General features: G+C 46.3%; 1 protein-coding gene across 4 annotated transcripts in view; it reads right to left on the bottom strand.

The window, feature by feature from the left end:
- ARMC9 (armadillo repeat containing 9) overlaps positions 1 to 20,921 on the bottom strand; it is a 155,966-nt gene that overhangs the window by 92,947 nt on the left and 42,098 nt on the right. For all 4 annotated transcript variants that reach the window (XM_057551074.1, XM_057551075.1, XM_007184710.3 and 1 more), the window contains exons 10-14: positions 14,204 to 14,238; positions 11,137 to 11,248; positions 8,120 to 8,212; positions 3,145 to 3,235; positions 1,150 to 1,273 (exon numbers count right to left, since the gene is read on the bottom strand). In XM_057551074.1, coding sequence (XP_057407057.1) covers positions 1,150 to 1,273; positions 3,145 to 3,235; positions 8,120 to 8,212; positions 11,137 to 11,248; positions 14,204 to 14,238 — 455 coding nt within the window. The remainder of the gene's footprint in view (positions 1 to 1,149; positions 1,274 to 3,144; positions 3,236 to 8,119; positions 8,213 to 11,136; positions 11,249 to 14,203; positions 14,239 to 20,921) is intronic.

Here is a 20,921-nt window from a genome sequence, read left to right as displayed (position 1 = left end):
AGAAAGTCAGGTGGTCATGAGGGAATATGGATTCTGGAAGAATTAGCATATGACCCAGCAATTCCACTCCTAGATACCTACCCAGGAGAAAAGAAAACATGGGTCTACACGAAGACTTGTATGCAAATGTTCATAGCAGCATTATGCATAATAGCCAAAAAGTAGAAACAACCAAGATATCATCAACTGATGAATGAATACACAAAATGTGGTCTATCCACGTAATGGAATGTTATTCGGCAACACAAAGGAACAAAGTACTGATACATGCTACTTGTATGAACCTCAAAAACATTATGCCAAGCGAAAGAAGCCAGTCACAAAAGACCACATCAGTACAGGTAAATCTACAGAAAACAGAGTGGTGGTTACCTCGGGTGAGGGATAGGAATGAAAAGTGACTGCAAATAGGCATGAAGTTTCTTTCTGTGGTGATGGAAATGTTCTAAAATTAGACTGTGGTGATGGTTGTACAACGCCGTAAATATACCAAAAATCATTGAATTGTACACTTAAAACGGGTAAATTTTGTGGTATGTAAAATACACCTTAATAGTGCTGCCAATTTAGAAAAAAAAGCTCTGGGAGGACATCAGATCTGCTTCAAGAAGAGGTGTCTGAGTTTTAAATCTCTAATGTGGAGCACTCCCAAGTCATGACCAGGTCCAGGCTGAGATGACAGGGCAGGTGGCTGAGATGGGTGGACCAGGACCCAGGAGGCTCCACCCCTGACTTCCACAGAGCGACCTACCCCACCGACTGTGATTGTGCATTTACACGTGCCTCTCCCACAGTGAACACCGAGCACTTGCAGGTGGAGGCTCTATCGGGGTGCATTCATGTGCTTATCTCCAAACCTTGCACGTGGCTTGAGACACAATCTGGCATCTAGCACCTGGTCAGCACGAGATAATGGTCATTAGGAGAATATAACAGTGCTTTAGAGTGTAGGAGCAGGACGGTTTAGTGGATCCGAGATACGCTTTCCAGCTCTTCTTCAGAAAGCCACCCAACCTCTTCTAAGCATTCACTGAAAAATATCACCTGCATCTTGGATTGTCACTGGGACCAAATAAGCACAAAACAGTGGCTAAGAAACCCCCAAGTTGATTTCACAGGCGCCACCATGACCTACTGCACGGTCAGCACCTGAGGCTGAACTTCTGCAAGGCCCCGAGAACATTCTCCCGGGTGATGACGTCCTTGTCTTCCTCCTTCAGCCTTTCTTCCAGCATCCGCAGCACCTTCGTGCTCTGCGCAAGGTAGCGGCGACCTAATAATATAACCAGAGATGAGCAAGGGAGAGAATTTATCTTGTGTTAAGTTCATGCTCCAAAACCACTTTCTATGAAAACTTTGCATATAACACACGTAGAGTTTGGGTAATTTTACGTTCTAGAAAACTTATTAAAGCATATTTCAACTGCAAGTTGGTTTTACTCAATCAACTATCTAATGAATGGAAAACCACTTTTCCTGTCATCTAAACACGATTCATCACTGTGTTCTTGTGCGGAGCACTGTCTTTTATTTACCCAAAATCTTTTTTTTTTTTTTTTAAACATTTTTTTTGCTGTGGACCATTTTTTGTTTTTAAAGTCTTTATTGAATTTGTTACTATACTGCTTCTGTTCTATGTTTTGGTTTTTTGGCCCTGAGGCATGTGGGCTCTTAGCTCCCCGACCAGGGATCGAACCCACAGCCCCTGCACTGGAAGGCAAAGTCCCAACCACTGGACCGCCAGGGAAGTCCCTACCCAAAATCTTGAACCCAAAAGTCAGATCACGAGGAAAAAGGGGGTGATGAATCTGTGTGTTATGAACCCCTTAGTCTTAACAATAGAGGCAGCCCAGTAGAGCTTTCTGGACACACCCATGGCCTGGAGAAGAAGTTAGGAACCATACCTGGAACCCTATCACTAGCTTGTTGTGAACTTGTATCTTGATACAGATGACGTTAATTTCAGACGTAAAGTTCAACCGTATTATATGAATGGTCCCTGGCACATACCCTGGCTTATCATAAAATGTTTGTTAAATGGCTGGAAGAACAAACAAATGAATGAAAAAACTTTTGGAGTGTCATACAGTCACAATTTAAAACTCCCATTATTCATGTTAAAAAGAGCTCAAACAAATTAGAATTTATGGAAGGTAATGGCATTTTGTAAAATCATTTTGAATTAAATTATGGTGGCATGTTATTTTGGGAATTTTCAAATCCTCTTGATTTAAAAGGCTTAGTCTTTTGAAAGACATGGTATAGTGCTTATTGGGATCACTTTATTTCACCAACCTTATTTGGCCTTAAGTAGAAAATGATAAAAAATGCATTACCTGCTATCTTGAGAGCAATCTAAAAAGTACTACGTTACAGTACCAGAAAGCTTACAAAATAAAACCAAAGGCTAACAAAATAAACTCCAAAACCATCAAAATGTGCTCTGACATAAATTACAGCAATATGACAACAACTAAGTTTTTCAAAAGACCTTAGCTGCATTAAACAGTAATAAACTGAGGAAACACATGTCATTGCCAAGAAACTTGGGGAAGAATGTGTTTTCACAGGGAAAAACACATCCACAAGACCTAGCTCTTCTCTCTGAAGGTATCAATGAAAAAAAAAATGTTGGCTGCCATATCAGTAAGCAAAGGATGTTGCAGCCATCAAGCCTCTACAGCCACTCTGGACGGTGAGCCCTGAGGGGACTCAGGATGGAGACCAACGGGCTGCCCACTGCCAAGCCCTCAGCCCCTGCAGCCACCCCCAGCGGTGCACCCTGAGGAGGCTCAGGATGGGAAAGCACAGGATATGGCCCTAGATCACTGAGGTGCCCGTCAAAGGGATGATTTCAGTGAGCCCAGACTCTTGTATCTTCCCGTACACAGAAAAGTGCTGAATTCCTTAACTCGAGATGTCTGGTTTTCTTTAACAGTAATCTTTTGATGCTCTGTCTACCTCATCTTTGCTGCAAAAACTCCTATATACCCTGGCTCCCCCCTTGCCTCTTCGGAGCAGCACCTCCGAGCTATATGAGATGCTGCGGCCGGGCTTAAGTCCTCAGTTTCATCCGCCAAATAAAACATAATTCTCAGCTTTTCATTTTTTTCCCTCAGCCGGCAAGGAGAGCTGCCGTCTCACCTTCTGCCAGGGACGCGAAAGCGTTGACGAGCCTGGCCGTGTACTGCCGCACCACCTCGCTCTTTGAGTGCAGCAGCTGCAGCACATTCCTCTGTGGGAGAAAAAACAATATATCAAAAGAGGAAAAGCCATGAAGTGAAAGAAAAGTGAGAGAGAAGCATACGTCTCCTCTGCAGGTCTGCTGTTCTCTTCCTCTGAGTGAACTTATTAGAGGTGATTCAGTCTTGATTTCCAACTGATGTTTTTCTGAGAGTTGGCAAAAAAATATAAGTTGTTCAGACTTCCAAATTAGGAGAATTAATTATTCAAAGCACTTAGAATGGTGACTGACACCAAGTAAGCAATACTATTTGCTATGACTGTTGTTGAGGTTCTTCTAGGTAGAACGATTGATCCAACACTCGTCTAATTTTGCTCCCTCCAAAACCACCATCAGACTACAGTAAATGGCTTTTTTAAGGAGACAAATCCTCAAGGACAGAGAGGACAGCACAGGAAACTATAACAACACAATTTTGGAATCAGGAATGCAGGATGGTAACAAACTTAGCAGACCCAAGAACGCCAAGCGGGCAAGGAGGAATCACCCAGCTTATGTCACGTAGTCCTCAAAAGTCTCAAGAACTGGGGGGAAATCAAGAAGAATGAATGAAAGCGGTGGAAGCAGCAGCTAGGTCCCCCTCGCGCTGCTCCTGCACAGCTGTCCTCCCGTGCACCTCCCATCACACATCTGGGAGCGCTCTCTTTCGAGGGCAACACAAAAGGTCTCTGGACGGAGGACAGCAGGCACAGGTGAGCAGGGCTGCCACACCCAAAATGGAGTAGGGGTGGTGCCTAAAGGCAGGATAAATACTCAACAGAGAGCCACCCCCGTCCTCTTCCCCTACCTGGCTCTCGGAACACTGCCAACCAGACTGTTACCTTCTAGGCAGATTAGAAGACACTTCTTGGAGGAGAATGACCAGCCCTGGAAACAGGAAAAGAACTAAAGTTCCTGAAATCAGAGGTTCCTAATAGATGGCCCACCGGGGTCACCCTCAGTGGAGCTCTATGCCTACAGGCCTGACCCTCACCCTCAGAACCGCCAATCAGCTTTTCAGTCCCTCCACTCTAAACATTAGGAGATAACCAAGGTCTACCAGGAACTCAAGGAAAGTTTCTAACATGGAAAATAAGGCCAAAACAAATGGGGCAGGGGACAGAAGCAACTTGGAGGAAATGAAACTGTGCAGGGAGAAGAAAACTAAAAATAGACAAAAATTTGTCATTAATATCCTCAGAGATATAACTGTATCCATGAAACAACAGAATGCTACAAAAAAAAAAACCCAAAAAAACACAAAAAAGGGAAATGAAAAACTCTACAGGAGGGTTGGAAAATAAAGATGAGGAAATCTCCCAGAAAGTGGAACAAAAAGAAAAACATGGAAAATATGAGAAAAAAGATAATTAGAGAGCCAACATTCAGAAAGAAGAAGCCCAACATTCAGAAAGAATGAACAGAAAGAATGAACAGAGTTCAAGAGGCCCAACATTCAGAAAGAATGAACAGAGAAAACAATAGAGGAAATCATCAACAAAACAACTCAAGAACAGTTCCCAGAACTAAAGTTGTCAGATTGAAAGGGCTCACAAAGTGCTCAAAACAGTGAATCAAATACACATCATGAAAGCCATCAATGGGAAATTCATTAACACTGGTGAAAAAGAAAAGATTCAACACGTTTCTAGAGAGAAAAAACAGGTCACATACAAAGGGTCAGGAATTAGAATGGCTTGGGACTTTTCAACAGCAGCACTGGAACCTAAAAGACAATGAAGCAATATCTTCAAAATTCTGAAGGATAATTACTTACAACCCAGAGTTCTATACAAAGGGTAACGATATTTTCAGACATACACAGTCTTGAAAAATATACTCCCCATCCATCCTTTTTCTAGAAGCTATTAACTAAAGGCTGTGCTTCACCAAGAAGACAGTATGGAATATTGGAAACAGGGATCCAATTCAGGAAAGGGCTGCAAGGAATCAACATACGTTTGGTGAAAAGAGATTTCTGGAAGGCAGCTGTGCCCCAGATGTGGAGGGCCACCAGTACAGGCTGAATGACTGGTTCAAGAAAGTGACATACCAAAGGCTGTCATCCCCAAGATGCCTATTGCCACTGTACCATCTTCATTTAGGTAAAATTTTTATTGAAATATAACATCCATACAGAATATTGCCCAGATCATGAGTGTGCAGCTTGATGACATGTGGGTAACCGGTAGTCAAATCAAGAAACAGAACATTACCAAAGCCCCAGATGCCCTTCCGGGGTCCCTTTCCAAATCAAGGGCAATATCTCTCCTGGCTTCTTATATCGTAGGTTAGTTCTGTCCGTTTTTAAATTTTTTAACAAATAAAGTCATGCAGTATGTATTCTTTTATACCTGACTTTTTTCATTCAGTATCATGTTTGTGAGATTCATCCATGTTGTATGCTGTGTACTCCTTCTCATTGCTCAATATATCCCATTTTACAGATATATCCCAGGTGATTTATCCAGTCTACTCTTGATGGGACATTCGGGTTATAGCCAGTGTTTTGCTTCTTATAAATAGTGCTGCTATGAGCATTCTTACACATCTTTTAGTTGAACGTACGGACACATTTCTGTTGGGGTTATACTTGGGAGTGGTTTTGCTAGGACACAGACTATGCGGTTTTAGTAAATATGGCCAGGGTTCCAAAGTAGTGCACCATGTAACATGTTTTCAAACAGAGTGCAAACTACCTGGGTAAGGGGAGCCCAGACTCACCCACACTTGGACACCCCTGCCCTTGCTCTGATGAAGCTCCAGCTCCCCCACTCACACCCTGCTGTGCGGATCAGCTGGGGAAAGTCTCTTCATCCCCACAGGAGTGTTCTCATGTGATCAGCTCCTGAGAACTAGAAGTAGACGAGGCAAGCTTAAAAACCCAAATTACAGAGCGGCTCACCATTCCCCTTGGCCATACATATTGCTGCTGGATAACCAGTACCTGGCCTACCTTTCAGCCCTGCCAGAGGCCCTGTGCTTCCCGGGACTCTCTCCTGACTTTGATTACCAATGTCCCCAGAGGGGACCATTAAGAGCCCAGGGAAGCTACGTCTGATTATAATCCAGCAATTTTATTCATGTCATCTTCCCCTCGGTGCCTTCATCTAACATGGAAACAGTACCCTTTCCTTGCAGAGCAAGGTCTGTGCTTGCTACTCAGCAAACCCCAAATCAAACACTATATTATTCAGGGTACATATGCAAATGCGGACACTACAAAGAAAAGCAAGGAACTGATTGAGACAAAAGTGAAGGTGTGCACACTCATGTTCAATGCAGCATTATTTACAACAGCCAAACGGTAGAGGTAACTCAAGTGTCTGTTGATCAGTGGATAAACAAAACGTGGGATATATATATATATCTCCCAATTTATTTTGGTGTCATGGTGACACGGCACCCATGTTTCCCAAGGAGTTCTCCTGCTCTGCAGATTCTCTGACATCTTAACATAACTCCAGCTCATTCCTTATTAAAAAAAAAAAAATAAGCCATAGCAATTAAAAATAATGACCTGAGGAAGATATGACATTTTCAGTGGCTATAAAGATTTCAGCATTTTGACAAATATCATATATCACAAAACCTGACACCTTTCATAGGAGGACATATTATTTTTTTATATATAACCAAGAAAGAAAAAAGCACTGCAAGTTAAACTGTAACAGGCCATCAGCTATTAGATACACCCCAGTTTCGGAGATGCTAAAATGGGGGGAGAAATTACATCTTAGATTCAATGAAATATCACAGTTCAGAAAGAATCAGTATTGAATTCACTCTTTGAATTTGAGTTCGTAAGTCATGACAGTATATTATTCAGCTGCTTCGTGTCTTATAGGCTGGTTTCCATGCCATTACAAATACCAACAGGAAAAAAAAGGAAAAGAAAATAAGAATTTGAGGGACTATTTTTCATACTTAACTGTTTCATGGGAACAATGTGATTGTGTACAAAGAAGAAACTCAAAACCCTTAAATGTTGTCACCTGTGCACACAACAGATTACGTGCAACAAGCTTTCTCCAGGGCTGTTTCATCAGCGATCCTAAGAGGTATTGATACTGCACTCAGGGCGCACACCGTGAAGCTTAACAGTAGGGAGATGAAGTTTTTAGAACATTTTGCTAACGATGAAACTGAAATAATGAGATGCAGTATCTTCTCTACATAGGGCATGTTCAAGCTCTCAATCCTCCTTCGGGAGGATAACAGGTGCTGAGAACAGGGAAAAGGGATGAGGAGTGGGGAGGACTCCTCCGAGCTGGGCCCTGGGTTAAGTTCTTCCCACACGTGACCACATGCAACCATCCCAACAACCTCACGAGGCAGAAGATGGCCCCTTCTTGGTGGTGGAAAGCTTTCTGAGATTGAGAAATTTGCTTAAGGGTGTCTGGCCAATAGTCGGTGGGGCAGAGATTTGAAACCAGTTTATCTCCCTCTAAACCCCATACTTTTCCCGCTGCACCATTAGACCTATCTGGTCCAAAGCTATATACAAAGAGTGTTGAAGACACTTTTTAAGTCAGGCCCAGATGAAAACAATTTGAATCTGCTTACCTGCCTTGCCCATTGTAAGTCATGTTGAGTTTTCAGGACTCATGGTAAGCAGTGGGGTGAGGGAAAGAGCGGGGAATTTGAGAAAAGGAAAAATGGCAGAAAAGAGCTGCAGAGTTGAATCAAGCAGTACTAACTTGTTTAGGACTCTGCATTAGAAGTGAAAAGTGGGCCAGTGTCCAGGGTGGACAGCAGATTTCGGAAGCTAACAGAAGCCCCAGGCTGACATACAGTCGCTACGCTGAAGATATGCATGAAATGAAAGCCTCCTCCTTCTAAGATCCTTCCCAGAAATGCAGGCCCTGGCTGGGCGCTGGCCCCTCTCTCACCCACCTGGCTATGGCTGTGACAGTCCAAGAGGTCGTTGCTGATGTAGGCCTGCAGAACGGTCTCCCTCTGCTCTCCAGGGTGCGATGTGGTCAAGCGCTAGAATGAAGAAAAACAAGAGCAACAGGACCCAAGTGTCGATGTGGAGGAAACTGTTCCCACAGCTGGCAGCACCTGTAACTATGCACTTCACCAAACAAAATGAGTAATACCCAGCCGGGTGGCCAACCAGCCAACAAGTCAATTAGCAAAAAATTACAACGTACTTCCGAATGGGCGATGCAGGAGTCAACTTACACATGTAACCTCCAGAGCAGTGAAGGATCGTATTGGACTGGGTTGTAAGGGAGCAGATAAGAGAGAGCTCACCCACGCCTGGAGGGGGCTTTTTTTTTTTTTTTTTTTTGCCGTAAGTGGCTCAAGAGCTGGTACCCGAAGGACGAGCAGACTACTGGGCAGCACGGGGGGATGTGAGCACAGTGGGGGCCGGGGACGTGTGGTCCAGCTGAGGGGGGTGTGAAAACACAGGGTGCCTTTGCGTGGTGCCCGACGGGGGGGCCGTGAACGAGCGCCAGGCACACAGAGCAGACCCATCCCACAGGGGCTGGCACAGCGGCACTGCGGGTACTGTGTGTGCGTGCGCGTGCGCGTGTGTGGCACCCCTGGCACCGCCCTCCTTGCATATGGTCCTCTCTTCCCCCAGGGCCTCCCTCCTTGGCCGCAGTGGGTCCCATCTCTCCGGGACACCAGCCTCTCAGGACCTCCACCTTTGGGTTCCGGACAGTCTGCTGCTCTTCCCGCCTTCTCACCCATGGGCTTTACACGGTCACAGAGACTGCCGCCCTTCTGGTGAGTTCGGAGGCTACTGCTGGGCTGGGGTGGGGGGGTGAGGGGCTGGAGGGGTCTCAGACAGAATTACAAGGATCTCTTTATTTTTCCTGCTTGTTCTATGACATTCATTCAGCAGAGGAATATCCTGTCTCGCCAAGAGGCTCAATAGCATGGGCCGATAGCAAGTGCCCGGTGGATAATTGAAGAGCCAAAGGGAGGCTGGCAACTGGAGCAGTGTTAAACCTCCGGGCAGGGACAGCCGCTAGCGGTTACTCGTGCCACCCCACCCACTCTAGTCAACAAAACCAGAGCAGGACTCTTCCTGCTGATCCTGGATGCGTCCTCAGAGCGCTCCTCCAGACCATATTCCTGGAAGCACTGCCAACCATCAGAGTGCACGTGAGGAGAGCTCTTGTTATCCAGAGAGATGGGGAAATCACTCAGAGGCATTTGGATGTCAAGATAACCTGAAATTTGGGGATCCATGAAGGGGTTTGACGCTATTGCAGGGTGAATTAGAATAGATTGTTCAGTTAAAGAGTGAACCAGGGACTTTCCTGGTGGCCCAGGGGTTAAGAATCCGCCTGCCGATGCGGGGGATACGGGTTCGAGCCCTGGTCCGGGAAGATCCCACATGCCGCGGAGCAACTAAGCCCGTGCGCCACAACTACTGAGCCTGTGTGCCACAACTACTGAGCCTGTGCTCTAGAGCCCACATGCCACAACTACTGAAGCCCGTGCGCCTAGAGCCCATGCTCTGCAGCAAGAAAAGCCACCGCAATGAGAAGCCTGCGCACTGCAGCGAAGGGTAGCCCCCGCTCACCGCAACTAGAGAAAGCCCGTGTGCAGCAACGAAGACCCAATGCAGCCAAAAATAAATAAATAAGTAAATAAATTTATATAAATAAATAAATAAATAAATAAACTGCACTCCAATGAAAATTTAAAAAAAAAAAGAGTGAACCAGTGTTGGCTTAGGCCAGCAGTTCTCAAAATGTAGTCTGGGGAAACCTGGGGATCTAGAAGCGTTCCCCATACTACACTTGGAGAGTCCCTTCAGGGTAGTCTAGAAGGTCACAATTATTTTCATAATAATACTAAGGCATGTTTTGTCTTTTTAATGATCAACCTCTCAGTGGTTATACGAAGCGTGACAGATACTGTGACAAACTGAATGTAGAAGCAGAGATAAGAATCCAGCTGTCCTCCATTAAGCCAGACATTAAAGAAATTTATAAAAGTGTAAAACAATGTCAGTCTTCTCACTAATTTTTTTTTTAGTTTGGAAAATAGTTATTTTTCATAAAAAATATGTTATTTATGTTACGTCCTCGGTTTATTACTGTTCATCTTAAATGAATTAATAAATATATATTTTACATTTTCTCAGCTTTAACTTCTAATACTGTAAATTTTGGTAGATAAAATTCACATAAACAAAAGCTCTTTGGGTTCCTCAGTAATTTTTGACAGTGTCAAGAGGTCTGGGACCGGAAAGCTGGAGAACCACTGCCTTAACTGTGATCAATCTGAAAATTGGGGAGAAAAGCAACCATTTATTTATTTAAACGAAGGCTTTTTTTTTTTTTTTCCTTTTTTTTTGGCTGCGCCGCGTGGCTTGCGGGATCTTAGTTCCCTGACCAGGGATAGAACCTGTGCCCCCTGCAGGGGAAGCGTGGAGTCCTAACCACTGGATCACCAGGGAATTCCCAGAAAAGCAACTATTTAGATTACACTCTATTTTCCTTAAAGACTTGTTAATAAGTTTTCACCCTTGATGTCTGCTCGTGTGGCTGCGCGGGAATACCTAAATCCAGAGGTCTCTGTGGGGGTCATTGTGAGCGGGACTCGTGCTCTAACACACCGACGCCACCAGCTGTGAGTCTGGCTCAGTACCAGGGAAGGGCCAGATGCCAGGACATCTCTGGGGCCTTGAAACTGCATGTACCAAATCATCATGTGTCAGATCACCGATTGAAGGCAATGGCAGCTGTGACGTCAACATAGGGGTTTTTAAAAAGAGACCACAGCGATCTTCGGAAGCTGCTTTTCATTTTCGCTCTTGGTGTCAGCAGGAAGCATGAAGAAAGATTTTGAGAAGATGGGTTAAAAGATACAGGCAAGGCAGCCAGCCAAGAAAACCAGCATGGTCTTCTTTTTTTTTTTTTTAACTTCAAGAAAAAGGTACTTACCCAGCGCAGAGCCTGCAACAAGAAGGCTTTCAAGCGGTCACTCCCCAGAATCAAATCCTTCTTCAGTTTCTCATAATCCAAGGAGGGCAGTAATGGGACATCCTTCAATTGCCTACTCAGCAACACAAGTTCAAAGAGAAAGAACAGGGCCAAAGGGCATGTTCATTACACCTCCTGAGCGTCACGACCGTCTCATCTAGAGCTGCTCTGACACACTGGACGGGCAGTGGCCCACTTGCTCTCTGTGCTCCTGCCGTTAACTCCAGGCCTCCACCAAGAGGGCTGGGTTCCAGGCCCCCCACCCCGGCTTCAACGGGCTCAGCTCTGTCTCTTCTGTTGCATGTACCAGGGTCTATATAACACTTTTCCTAAAACAAGGAGTCTCTGACTAATGGGATTAGAAACCACCACATTCACAATAGGCCAGGGCTCCACACCATGGGGATGAAATCACCCTGGAGGCATCATAGAATCCTGAGTTCTATTCAGAATCCTGAGCAAAGTCCAAAGTCTATTAGTTTCAGCAGGCCCCTAGGGTCCTCCCTAAAAACCTGAAGCCACTGTCCCTCTCAAGCCCGAGGGACTGGCTTGGGGGGGATGTGAAGGACAGAACAGGGGTCAGAAAACAACTGTGAAAGGAGGTGCACAGCTGACCCTCCAGGAGGTAGGAGGGTGTGGCCAGGAAGCGGCAGTGGGGACGAGCCAGTGAGGCAGGTGGTAAGTAGGGCAATTTGCAAACCCTCCTCAAGAGGACTCCGAGTCAGACCTCAGGCGAAGGCAGGTTTCAACTAAGAGAGATCCCTGTTCAGAGATCTACACGGTGCAGATGACCCAGCACCTGCATCTGGCTGGCCAGAAACAAAAGGAACCACCTCAGATGCCTTGTCACTAAAACAAGTATCTTCACATTTTGTTTTGTTGAACAGAAGATTGGAGTGTATAGAAAAACTGAAAACTGAATGAGGTCTGCACTGTCTCAATGTTAATTTCCTCGTTTTGCTATTGTACTACAGTCAGATAAGATGTCACCACCTTACCTGAGACACTGAGGGACTCAGCTTCCTATGAATCTATAATTATTTCAAAATAAAAAAACTAAGAACAAAACAAAATATGATTCTTCTAATACTGTGCAGAGAATATTAATATTAAATGAGAGTTCATGAAGAATTGAGTGAAAAGACTAAAGCTGTAGGGTTTCATTTGTTTTTAAGGGTGGAGTAAAAACTGAGCTAATACCTCTGGAAGGTAGGATTTGGGGTTCTTTAAATTTTCTTCTTCATGTTTCTATAGACTCAAATTTTCTATAATGAGCATGTATTACTTACATTATAGGAAAAAATTACATGCTAGTTTTTTTTTTTTTTTTGGCCACGCCACGCAGCTTGCAGGATCTTAGTTCCCTGAGACCATGGATCGAACCCGTGCCCTCAGCAGTGAAAGAGCACAGTCCTAACCACTGGACCGCCAGGGTATTCCCTTAAGGTTAGTTTTTAAAAGAAAAAATGAGATCCTCTTATAGGGCCTGGAGGAAAAAGCCAGAAGAGAGGGCATCAAATGGGGTCTCAGTTAACACTCCTGGGGAGGAGCGTCTTCTATTTAATATAGCAAATGGTAAACCTCTGTACACGGCACATTGATTATTTTGATATTTTTCCAGAGGCAGATACTATTGTGAGTTTAAAAATTAATACAAATACTTAAAAAAATTCCAATTATAAATAACTGGCCAGTATTCTTCAAAAGTGTCAAGGCCTTGAAAGACAAAGACTGAAGAATGATCTCAAATTAAAGGAAACTAAGACATGACAAGACTAACGTGTGATCCTGGATTGAACCTCAGACCAGAGAAAGGACATAATGGAACAACTGATAAAATGTGAATAAGCCCTGCAGACTAGAGGACAGTACTTTTTCAGCATTAATTTTCTGATTTTGATAACTGCACTGGACTTGTGTAAAATATCAACACTGGGGAATGAATCTGGGTGAAGGGTATATGGGAATTCTTTGTTCTATTTTTGCAACTCTGAAATTATTTCAAAATGAAAAAAAGTTTTAATTTAAAATGCAAACAGGCTCTTTTTCTAGACAAAAAAAGTTCCATTTGTAAAGCCAAGTTTGATAATGTTCTATAGCTGGGGAGCTTCTACTCAAAGGAGGAAAAACTGTCATATATATTTGGGCCATATTTACTTGCCAATAATGGCAATATTACTAAGTTGCTCAGCTATCCCCCATTTCTGTGGTCCAGCCACTCTCCCATAGTCCATGAGGAAACTGAGGCACAGACAGGTTATAAAAGTGGTCCAAGGTCACAGAGTCGGTGGCAGAGGGGGGTTTTAACCCTGGCAGTCCATGCTCATAAGCACTGCATTCTACAGCCACCATCTGAAGTGAAGAGAGTGCAGGGTTAATGTCAGACTCGGGCAGGACCGAAGGAAGGAGGAATGTTGTATCGACCGCAGGTGTCTTGGTGATATCATAGCACCCACCCCCCCAATCCCCACCACCACCCAAGGCTGGCTCAGAGGGTCACCAGAACCCACCCTAGTCCTTGTGTCCATGCCAAAGGTTCTCAACTTCCCTGCTAGTGCAACACACATGCCTGGTGAAGCCCCCGTGCGTCAGATACCCCCATGGGGGACAGCCTAACTGACTTGGATAGGAATGCTCCAGCACACACAGAGCTATCCTGTGGCCCTGGTCACAATGTGACTCAGGAGAGAACATAAAATTTAGACATTGCAATGTTCTGTTGACTGCCCTATGACAGTAGATTAAACTGATTTCTATAGAATATTATAGGAACAATTCAACAATTTTTTCCATTTGATGCTACCTCACCAACATCAATAGAATTGACTTTAAAAGATACTTTTATAAGTATTTTATAAGTATTACTTATGATTACTGGTATTTCCTTTAATACCCACATGTAGCTCCAGCTTAATCAAAGGAATTCGTCTAAGCTAGGCGGTTAAGAGCATTTATTAAAACTATGTTGAATTTCAGTTTTACCCATAGCTATTCTCCTTAATAACAGTTCCTAAGAGCAATTACTTACACGGGTGCCAAGGAGGCTCTTAACATGGTTGAAGCCTGAGGGGGAAGGGGACAGAAGGAAATAGAGCGTGTTAAACATTGACAGCAATGCATTAATCCCAAATCACTGTAACGGCACAGAACCAACAGATTTGCCAAGTTTTTCATCCACCAGGATTCTCCAACCATAATTGTATATGATTTAAAAATTAGCCCAAGTCCAAGTTTAGTAATACGCTACTGATGTATTTCCCAAGCCACCCACCTTTGGCTTGTTGCTACTCCACTCCAACCAGCAGTCTATAAGAAAACGGGTGGGTTCGCCCTGACCAAGCTCCCAGAGGAACTTAAAGCTGCCTAGTCAAAGACATCATAAAGAACAAAAGCAATGAAAATCAGTTTATTATCCTGGTTTTCTTCTTTATTAAGATTTGATCTTTTTTTTTTTTTTTTTTTTTTTAATGAGGATCTTGAATCAGATGCGTATGTTTTTGATTGATTGATTGATTGATTGATTTTGGCTGTGTTGGGTCTTCGTTTCTGTGCGAGGGCTTTCTCCAGTTGTGGCAAGCGGGGGCCACTCTTCATCGCGATGCGCGGGCCTCTCTCGTTGCGGAGCACAGGCTCCAGACGCGCAGGCTCAGCAGTTGTGGCTCACGGGCCCAGCCGCTCTGCGGCATGTGGGATCTTCCCAGGCCAGGGCTCGAACCCGTGTCCCCTGCATTAGCAGGCAGATTCTCAACCACTGCGCCACCAGGGAAGCCCAAGATTTGATCTTTGAGTATAAAAATAACACATGCACTTGGCACCAAGTCGCTATAGAGGTGTTTGTGGAAAACATTCACAATCCCCCTCCCACCCTACTCCCTTTTAATCCTGCCTATAGGCCAAATCATTGCCTACTTTATGGGCATGTCCCATTTATTGTTTTCTTGCTTTGTTTTTGCTACTACAGCAACGCGGTATTAAGTATGTGCTAAAATACAGAAACCACCAAATGCTGTGAATGGCACTTGTTTGGATGGGCTCAAACCAACTGTAAAAGACATTTTGAGAAAACACGGGAAATGTGAAAATGGACTGCACTGGTATTACCTGCTACTAAGGAATTAGTTAGTATTAATTATATCCGGCACTGTGGTTACGGTTTTCGTTTTTTGAAGCCCTTATCTGTTAGAGATGTATATTGAATTATTTACAGGTAAAATGATAGAACGTTTGGAATTTGTCTAAAAGAACTCTAGGGGAAAAAAGTAAGTAGAGGCGAAGAGAGGAAGTCTCAGCTGTCTGTGGAGACCTTCCCGAAGGGGCAGGCAGTAGTACTCCATTCCCTCTGTCACCACAGCCCTCGAACGGAACATTATCCACGCTGATCATATTGAACTGTGATCATTTTGCAGCCATTTCTGTGTTCTTCTCCTTCAGCAGACACGGAGTTTCACAAGGGCTGGAGATATAGCACCTGCATGTCCCCAGCACCTGGCACAGTACCTGGACCACAGAGGCACTCAATCAACATGTATTTGTTGAAGGCATGAATGAAGACTGACTTCCAAAAGTGGGCACTACAGAATCCTTGACTGATTTAATAACTAAATGTAATAAATCGGCCCCATTCTCAACTGCTTCCCTTCGCAGTATTTACAGATTCCCATATTCTCACCTTGAAGACCGAAAACCCTGCTTTTAAATGGTTCATGACCATGTATGTTCTTGTAACTTTTAACCTTTGACTTTTCCTTTTCTTTTTTGGCCGCCCTGTGCGGCTCGTGGGGTTCTTAGTGCCCCGACGAGGGACTGAACCCAGGCCCTCGGCAGGGAGAGCTCGGCATCCTAACCGCTGGACTGCCAGGGAATTCCCTTTTCTTTCTTTTTTTTTTTTTAACCCTTGACTTTTTAAAAATTAATTACCTGTTATTCCTGTTATTGGCTTAAATAGCAAGGAGTTCAGAACATTGTTTGAAATGTCATCTAAATTACTTGTCTAACACATTAAGGGGATCAAGGAGCCAGTAATGTAGTCAATGAAGGACACAGCCATAGTAAAACACTAGCATAATATATACACAAGAGAAAAATATTTTAAAATTAGTGATACTGGCTACTTCACATTTCCACAAATCAAATTCATTTACATACCCCCCCCCTTTTTCATAATTAAGAAAATGTTCTCTATCTTTTAAAACACTGATTTTTTTCTCTTTTCCTAAATTCTATATCATTCTATTTGCCCTGTGAAGAAATTAATTGAAAAGCAGTAATAACTGACCCTTTCATGAGAAGAGCCAGTATGTTAAACAGTATTGAGACTTTACTATTCAATCAAGTAAAAAAGAAATTTTCTTTTAAAGCTGGCAATGAGCCGAGGGGAGAATGGCCCAGCCTGCTCCTAACGAAGGAGGAAGTTGTGGCATTTCATTCAGTAAGTACTGACTGCCCACCATGTAACAGGCCTCTGCTAGGCACCGTTGATATCGGTGAGCAAGGCAAAAGCCCTCTTCTCAGAGAGCTCGCAATCCAATGGGCAGAATCAATGATCAAATGACTCTCCGTGCCTCACGTGCAAGATGGTGGCAATGCTATGCCAGTGGGTGCAGATGCCAACGAGAGCCCATGGAAGTCAGCGTAGCTTCCCCTCTTTTCTGCCTGCCCACGCTGAGCCCCCAGTGCTGACGGAGATGCAGGAGCTGAGAGGTACTGGGCGTAAGTCATGAAGTAGACGCTGACCTTAACATTGACACCCAAGTATAAACTTGCCCACGGAATGGAGAACTCACAGCGGGCCACGGCTACCACTTCCTTCCGGGGTGGAGGCGTTAGTAAGAATACTCGGACACCGAGGGGGCTGCTCCGATCTGTGGACTAACCTTTACTCTGGACTGGATTTCTAAAGGTCCCTGCCACCAGCTGCGGGCGCTGCTCTGCGTGTAGGCAGGGTGGACACAGCTATGACAGTCTGACTAAGGAAGAAAAGCCCAGGAAGAGAAAGCTGGGAGAGGCCCCAGCATCACCATCAGTTGGAATAATTTCCCTCTCAAGGTAACTCTGGATTTTGAGTATGGACGACAAGCCCAGGGAGCACCGCCCCCCACCCCCACCCCCCACCCCCCCCCCCCCCGCTAAGGAGGCCCTGAGCGCGGCCCCAGTGGGCGCTGTGTGAGTTCCGGGATTCTACGCTGGGCACTCAGCATAAGGCCCCCAAGGCCTGGGGCACCAGGAGGAGGCCGGCGCCCGGCCGCGGTGGATGTGGGCGCAGACGGGTGGCGCTTTCCACTGGGCAAGCACAGGACGAACGTGCGCAGCCCTCTCCGGGCACGGGTGGAGGCCAGCGGAGCGAGGAACGTACGAACCTGTCCGTCAGTCACTGAGCGCCCGTGCCGTGCCGGGCTCAGGGCAGGGCTCTCTGCAACGCCTGGACGTGGGAGAACTAAACTGCTACCTAAGCCGAGAGTGAACGGGCAGAACTACGGCCCCATCCCTTCCCAGCTGCAGGCAAGGAACCGGAGCCCGGCCCTCGGGGTCATGGTGTGGGCGAGGGCGTTACTGGGGCCACACGAGCCTGGGACCCGCTCTCGGTGACAACAGCGGGATGAGGGGCTTTGCTAATGACGCATGGCGTCAGGAAACGTGCTTAGAGAAACCGGGAGGAGGTGTGACGGGGCGAGAGTGCCCCTGGGTCACGAGCGACTGGAGGTTCACTGGGTTGGCAGGGGCCTGTCACCGTGGGACGTCTCCGGGGAGTTTGGTGTACGGCTGAGGGTCGTGAATCTCAGTACCCAGCGTGTTTCAAACTCGTGATATCAACTGTTTGTTTGGGGACGGGGACATCCTGTGGGACTGGCTTTGAGGCACACACTTCGGGAACTGCTGCTCCAAAGGACGGCAGCGGGTGTGCGCAGCCCAGGGAGGTTCAGAAAGAGGGAGCCTCGACGACACCAGCAGCAGCTGCCGAGCCCCAGGGCAACAGGAAGGCCCCGTCTGGAGCCAGAAGCCTCCTCGGACCAGGCTGGTCCGCTGCCAGTCCTTCTTCCCTGGCCCCGCTCACGTGGGACTAACGCTGAACCCAGGTGCCGCCTGTGCGGTGCAGGACAAAGGCAGGACCCTTGTCAGGCGACCTCACGGGGAATGGTCACCAGGAGAGGTTAAGTCACCACCGTGGGACACCTGAGGAAATGTGTGTTGGCCACGTGACAGAGAGGCAACAGGAGCCGGGGACCCAGAGGGGCATCCCCGCCACATGGAGAAGGGAGGCTGCTATGGCCAACTCTGTAACAGGAAGGGGTACGGACACAACTCGAAAACGCAGGGTTGTGACCGCAGGAGGGGAGCGCTGGAATGGAAAACTGTACAAATGCGATCTGGAAGCGGTGCTATGTGTGTGCGCGGCGTGGGAGTGGCTGGTGTCTGAGCCCTTGGCCTTGCCTCACCACCCCGCAGCCTGAAGCCGTCTGAGAGCCTGCGGCCGGGCAAGGTGCACAGCAACGTGCACACCTGGGGAGGTGCCAGGGGCTGGGGCACTGGGGCTTCTTGGGGTTTCTGAGACCCGAGTCAGGCCTGGAGAGACAGATGCGCGTCAGATCGCGGAGGGCTGGGGACTCCATGCTGAGCACGTTGGACCGGAAGCGACGACAGGTATTAAGCAAGGGAGTAACAAGATGGGGTTCCTGTATGTACCTAAATCCTTCCTGAAGCCTGAGGGCATAAGTAAATAAATAAGACACAACCAGAAAGGTCACTCCAGCTCCCATGTGAATGAGCCATCAGAAATCTAAGAGTTTTGAGACTGAGACCAGGCAGGATATGTTGCTTTAAGCCAGGACAGAAAGAGGGAGAGCCTGAACAGACACAAAGCAACAGAGGCAGGGCAGGAGGGAGGAAGCCCGCCCGGATCTCCACGGCCACCTGAGCACAGGGCAGAGGAAAGGGAAGAGCCTCGGGTGACTCCTGGGGTTCCCTGGAGAGCCATTTGCTGAGACAGAAACACAGGAGGGAAATCACCTGTGTGGAGGAAAAGATGAGCCTGGGTTGGGACACAGAAAGTGTGACGTGCCTGTCAGACATTCACGGGGAGAAGGCCGGTAAGTCTGGGTTTGGAGGTCGGGGAGAAGGTCTGAGCTAATGGCACAGTTACCCTCTGCCAATCACGGTCCTACCGACTGATGAGACCAAAGGTATTCAACCCTCACGTCAACAGGGTCAGTTCAGGTACGTGACAGGCACTGGTGTACGAGGTGTGGTAGGGAGAGGGGAAGTAGGTGTGCAACTCCTCCTCCTCGATACACAGAGCACTGGGCCCGGAAAGGCTGCCTCAAAATGCAGTGGCAACGTGGGGAAAGGGCAGGCGTCCTGCCAAGACTTAAGCAAGCCACCTAAGGGAGAACGCCAAGGCTGAAGATGCTGGAGTTCATTTGCAGAAGCACAGTACGCACAGCAGGAAGCTTCGGGAAGTACCCTCCTTAGCAGAATAGTGCCACAGCAAGGCTTCCTGAACAACTGCATGAGGCCACCTCCCAAAAGGGTCACTGCCACCACCACCCCCCCGCCCCCTGCAGGTTTTCACTGCTAACAAAGATGGTTGATTTTGGAAGCAGATGCCTCCTAAGATTCACACGTCCTGGGCCTTTAATATATTTAATGCTATCACACCGGGAAGTACTGTAACTTGTATTTCCAATGCGGCCTACCTGGAGTCGTGGAAGAAAGGGAGGGTTAATTCCCCAAAGAGCCGTTTTTCCAATAAGGATGGGTTTAAATGTAAACTTTCCCATCCGATGAATCACCAACCTAGAGGCGCCACAGGGTGGGACTAGGGACTCAACCAGGGGCTGTGCTCAGATTTCCACCTTGAGAGTGTCTCTGCATTCATGCTTGCCCACTGCAAACAGGGGGCTAAGAAGAGAAAGACATACCAAAGCACTTTTAAATGCTATTTGCAGCACACAAAGATGGATGCTGCATCGTTAGAAAGAGCAAAAACCTGACAATGTCTGCCAGAGGAATGGTTAAACGTACCATATTGTTCTCAGATTAAAATTCTGAAAGATAAGGGAAATACAAGTATGCTAAAGGGACATGAAAGACTTTCAAAAATGCACAGTTAAGTGAAAGGAGACAGCTGCAGAATGATATGTGTAATAAAATCTCAGTTATATACAATTTTTAAAGGTCTGGAGGATGCATATGAAACATAGTCAACACTTACCTGTGGAGGAAGGCAGGATGGGGTGAGTGTGAGGGAGGGAAGGGGTTTCTGCTTTGCTCCATTTACTGCTAAATGTTGTTGTGCATTTTCCAGCTAACACATATTCTTGTATCCCTTGTATAACCTTAGAACACAAAAAAACCCTCCCTCTTGTGCTCTGAGGAAGAAGTTTCTCCTTTTACTACTTATCACTAGATTCCTGATAATATAAAATCAGATTCATCTCAAATCCCAGCAAATAATGGGCCCCAGGGTTTGGAGCCTGATTTGGTAAGGACCACGGCAAGACAAACCTGGGGTTAGGGTGGTGACAAGCAGTCAAGCTGGAAGAGGCCACTCAGGAGAGTTCTCGTCTCAAGATTTAATCCACCGTTATCAACCCTGGGAGCATGTGGATTTGATGCCCAGCTCTGATAATGCATCAGACTTCTGGACACAGTTACCTGGGCGGGAAGGAGGTAGGGTGGAAACACACTTCTCGTCTCCTCTGTGGGGTCCTCGGCCTCCACACATACACAGTCTTCACACATACCCGCCA

Source organism: Balaenoptera acutorostrata, chromosome 8, assembly GCF_949987535.1.
Source record: "Balaenoptera acutorostrata chromosome 8, mBalAcu1.1, whole genome shotgun sequence".
Lineage (NCBI taxonomy): Eukaryota > Metazoa > Chordata > Mammalia > Artiodactyla > Balaenopteridae > Balaenoptera > Balaenoptera acutorostrata.
The sequence above is the reverse complement of the archived record's forward strand: the minus strand, read 5'-3'. Positions and strand labels throughout refer to the sequence as shown.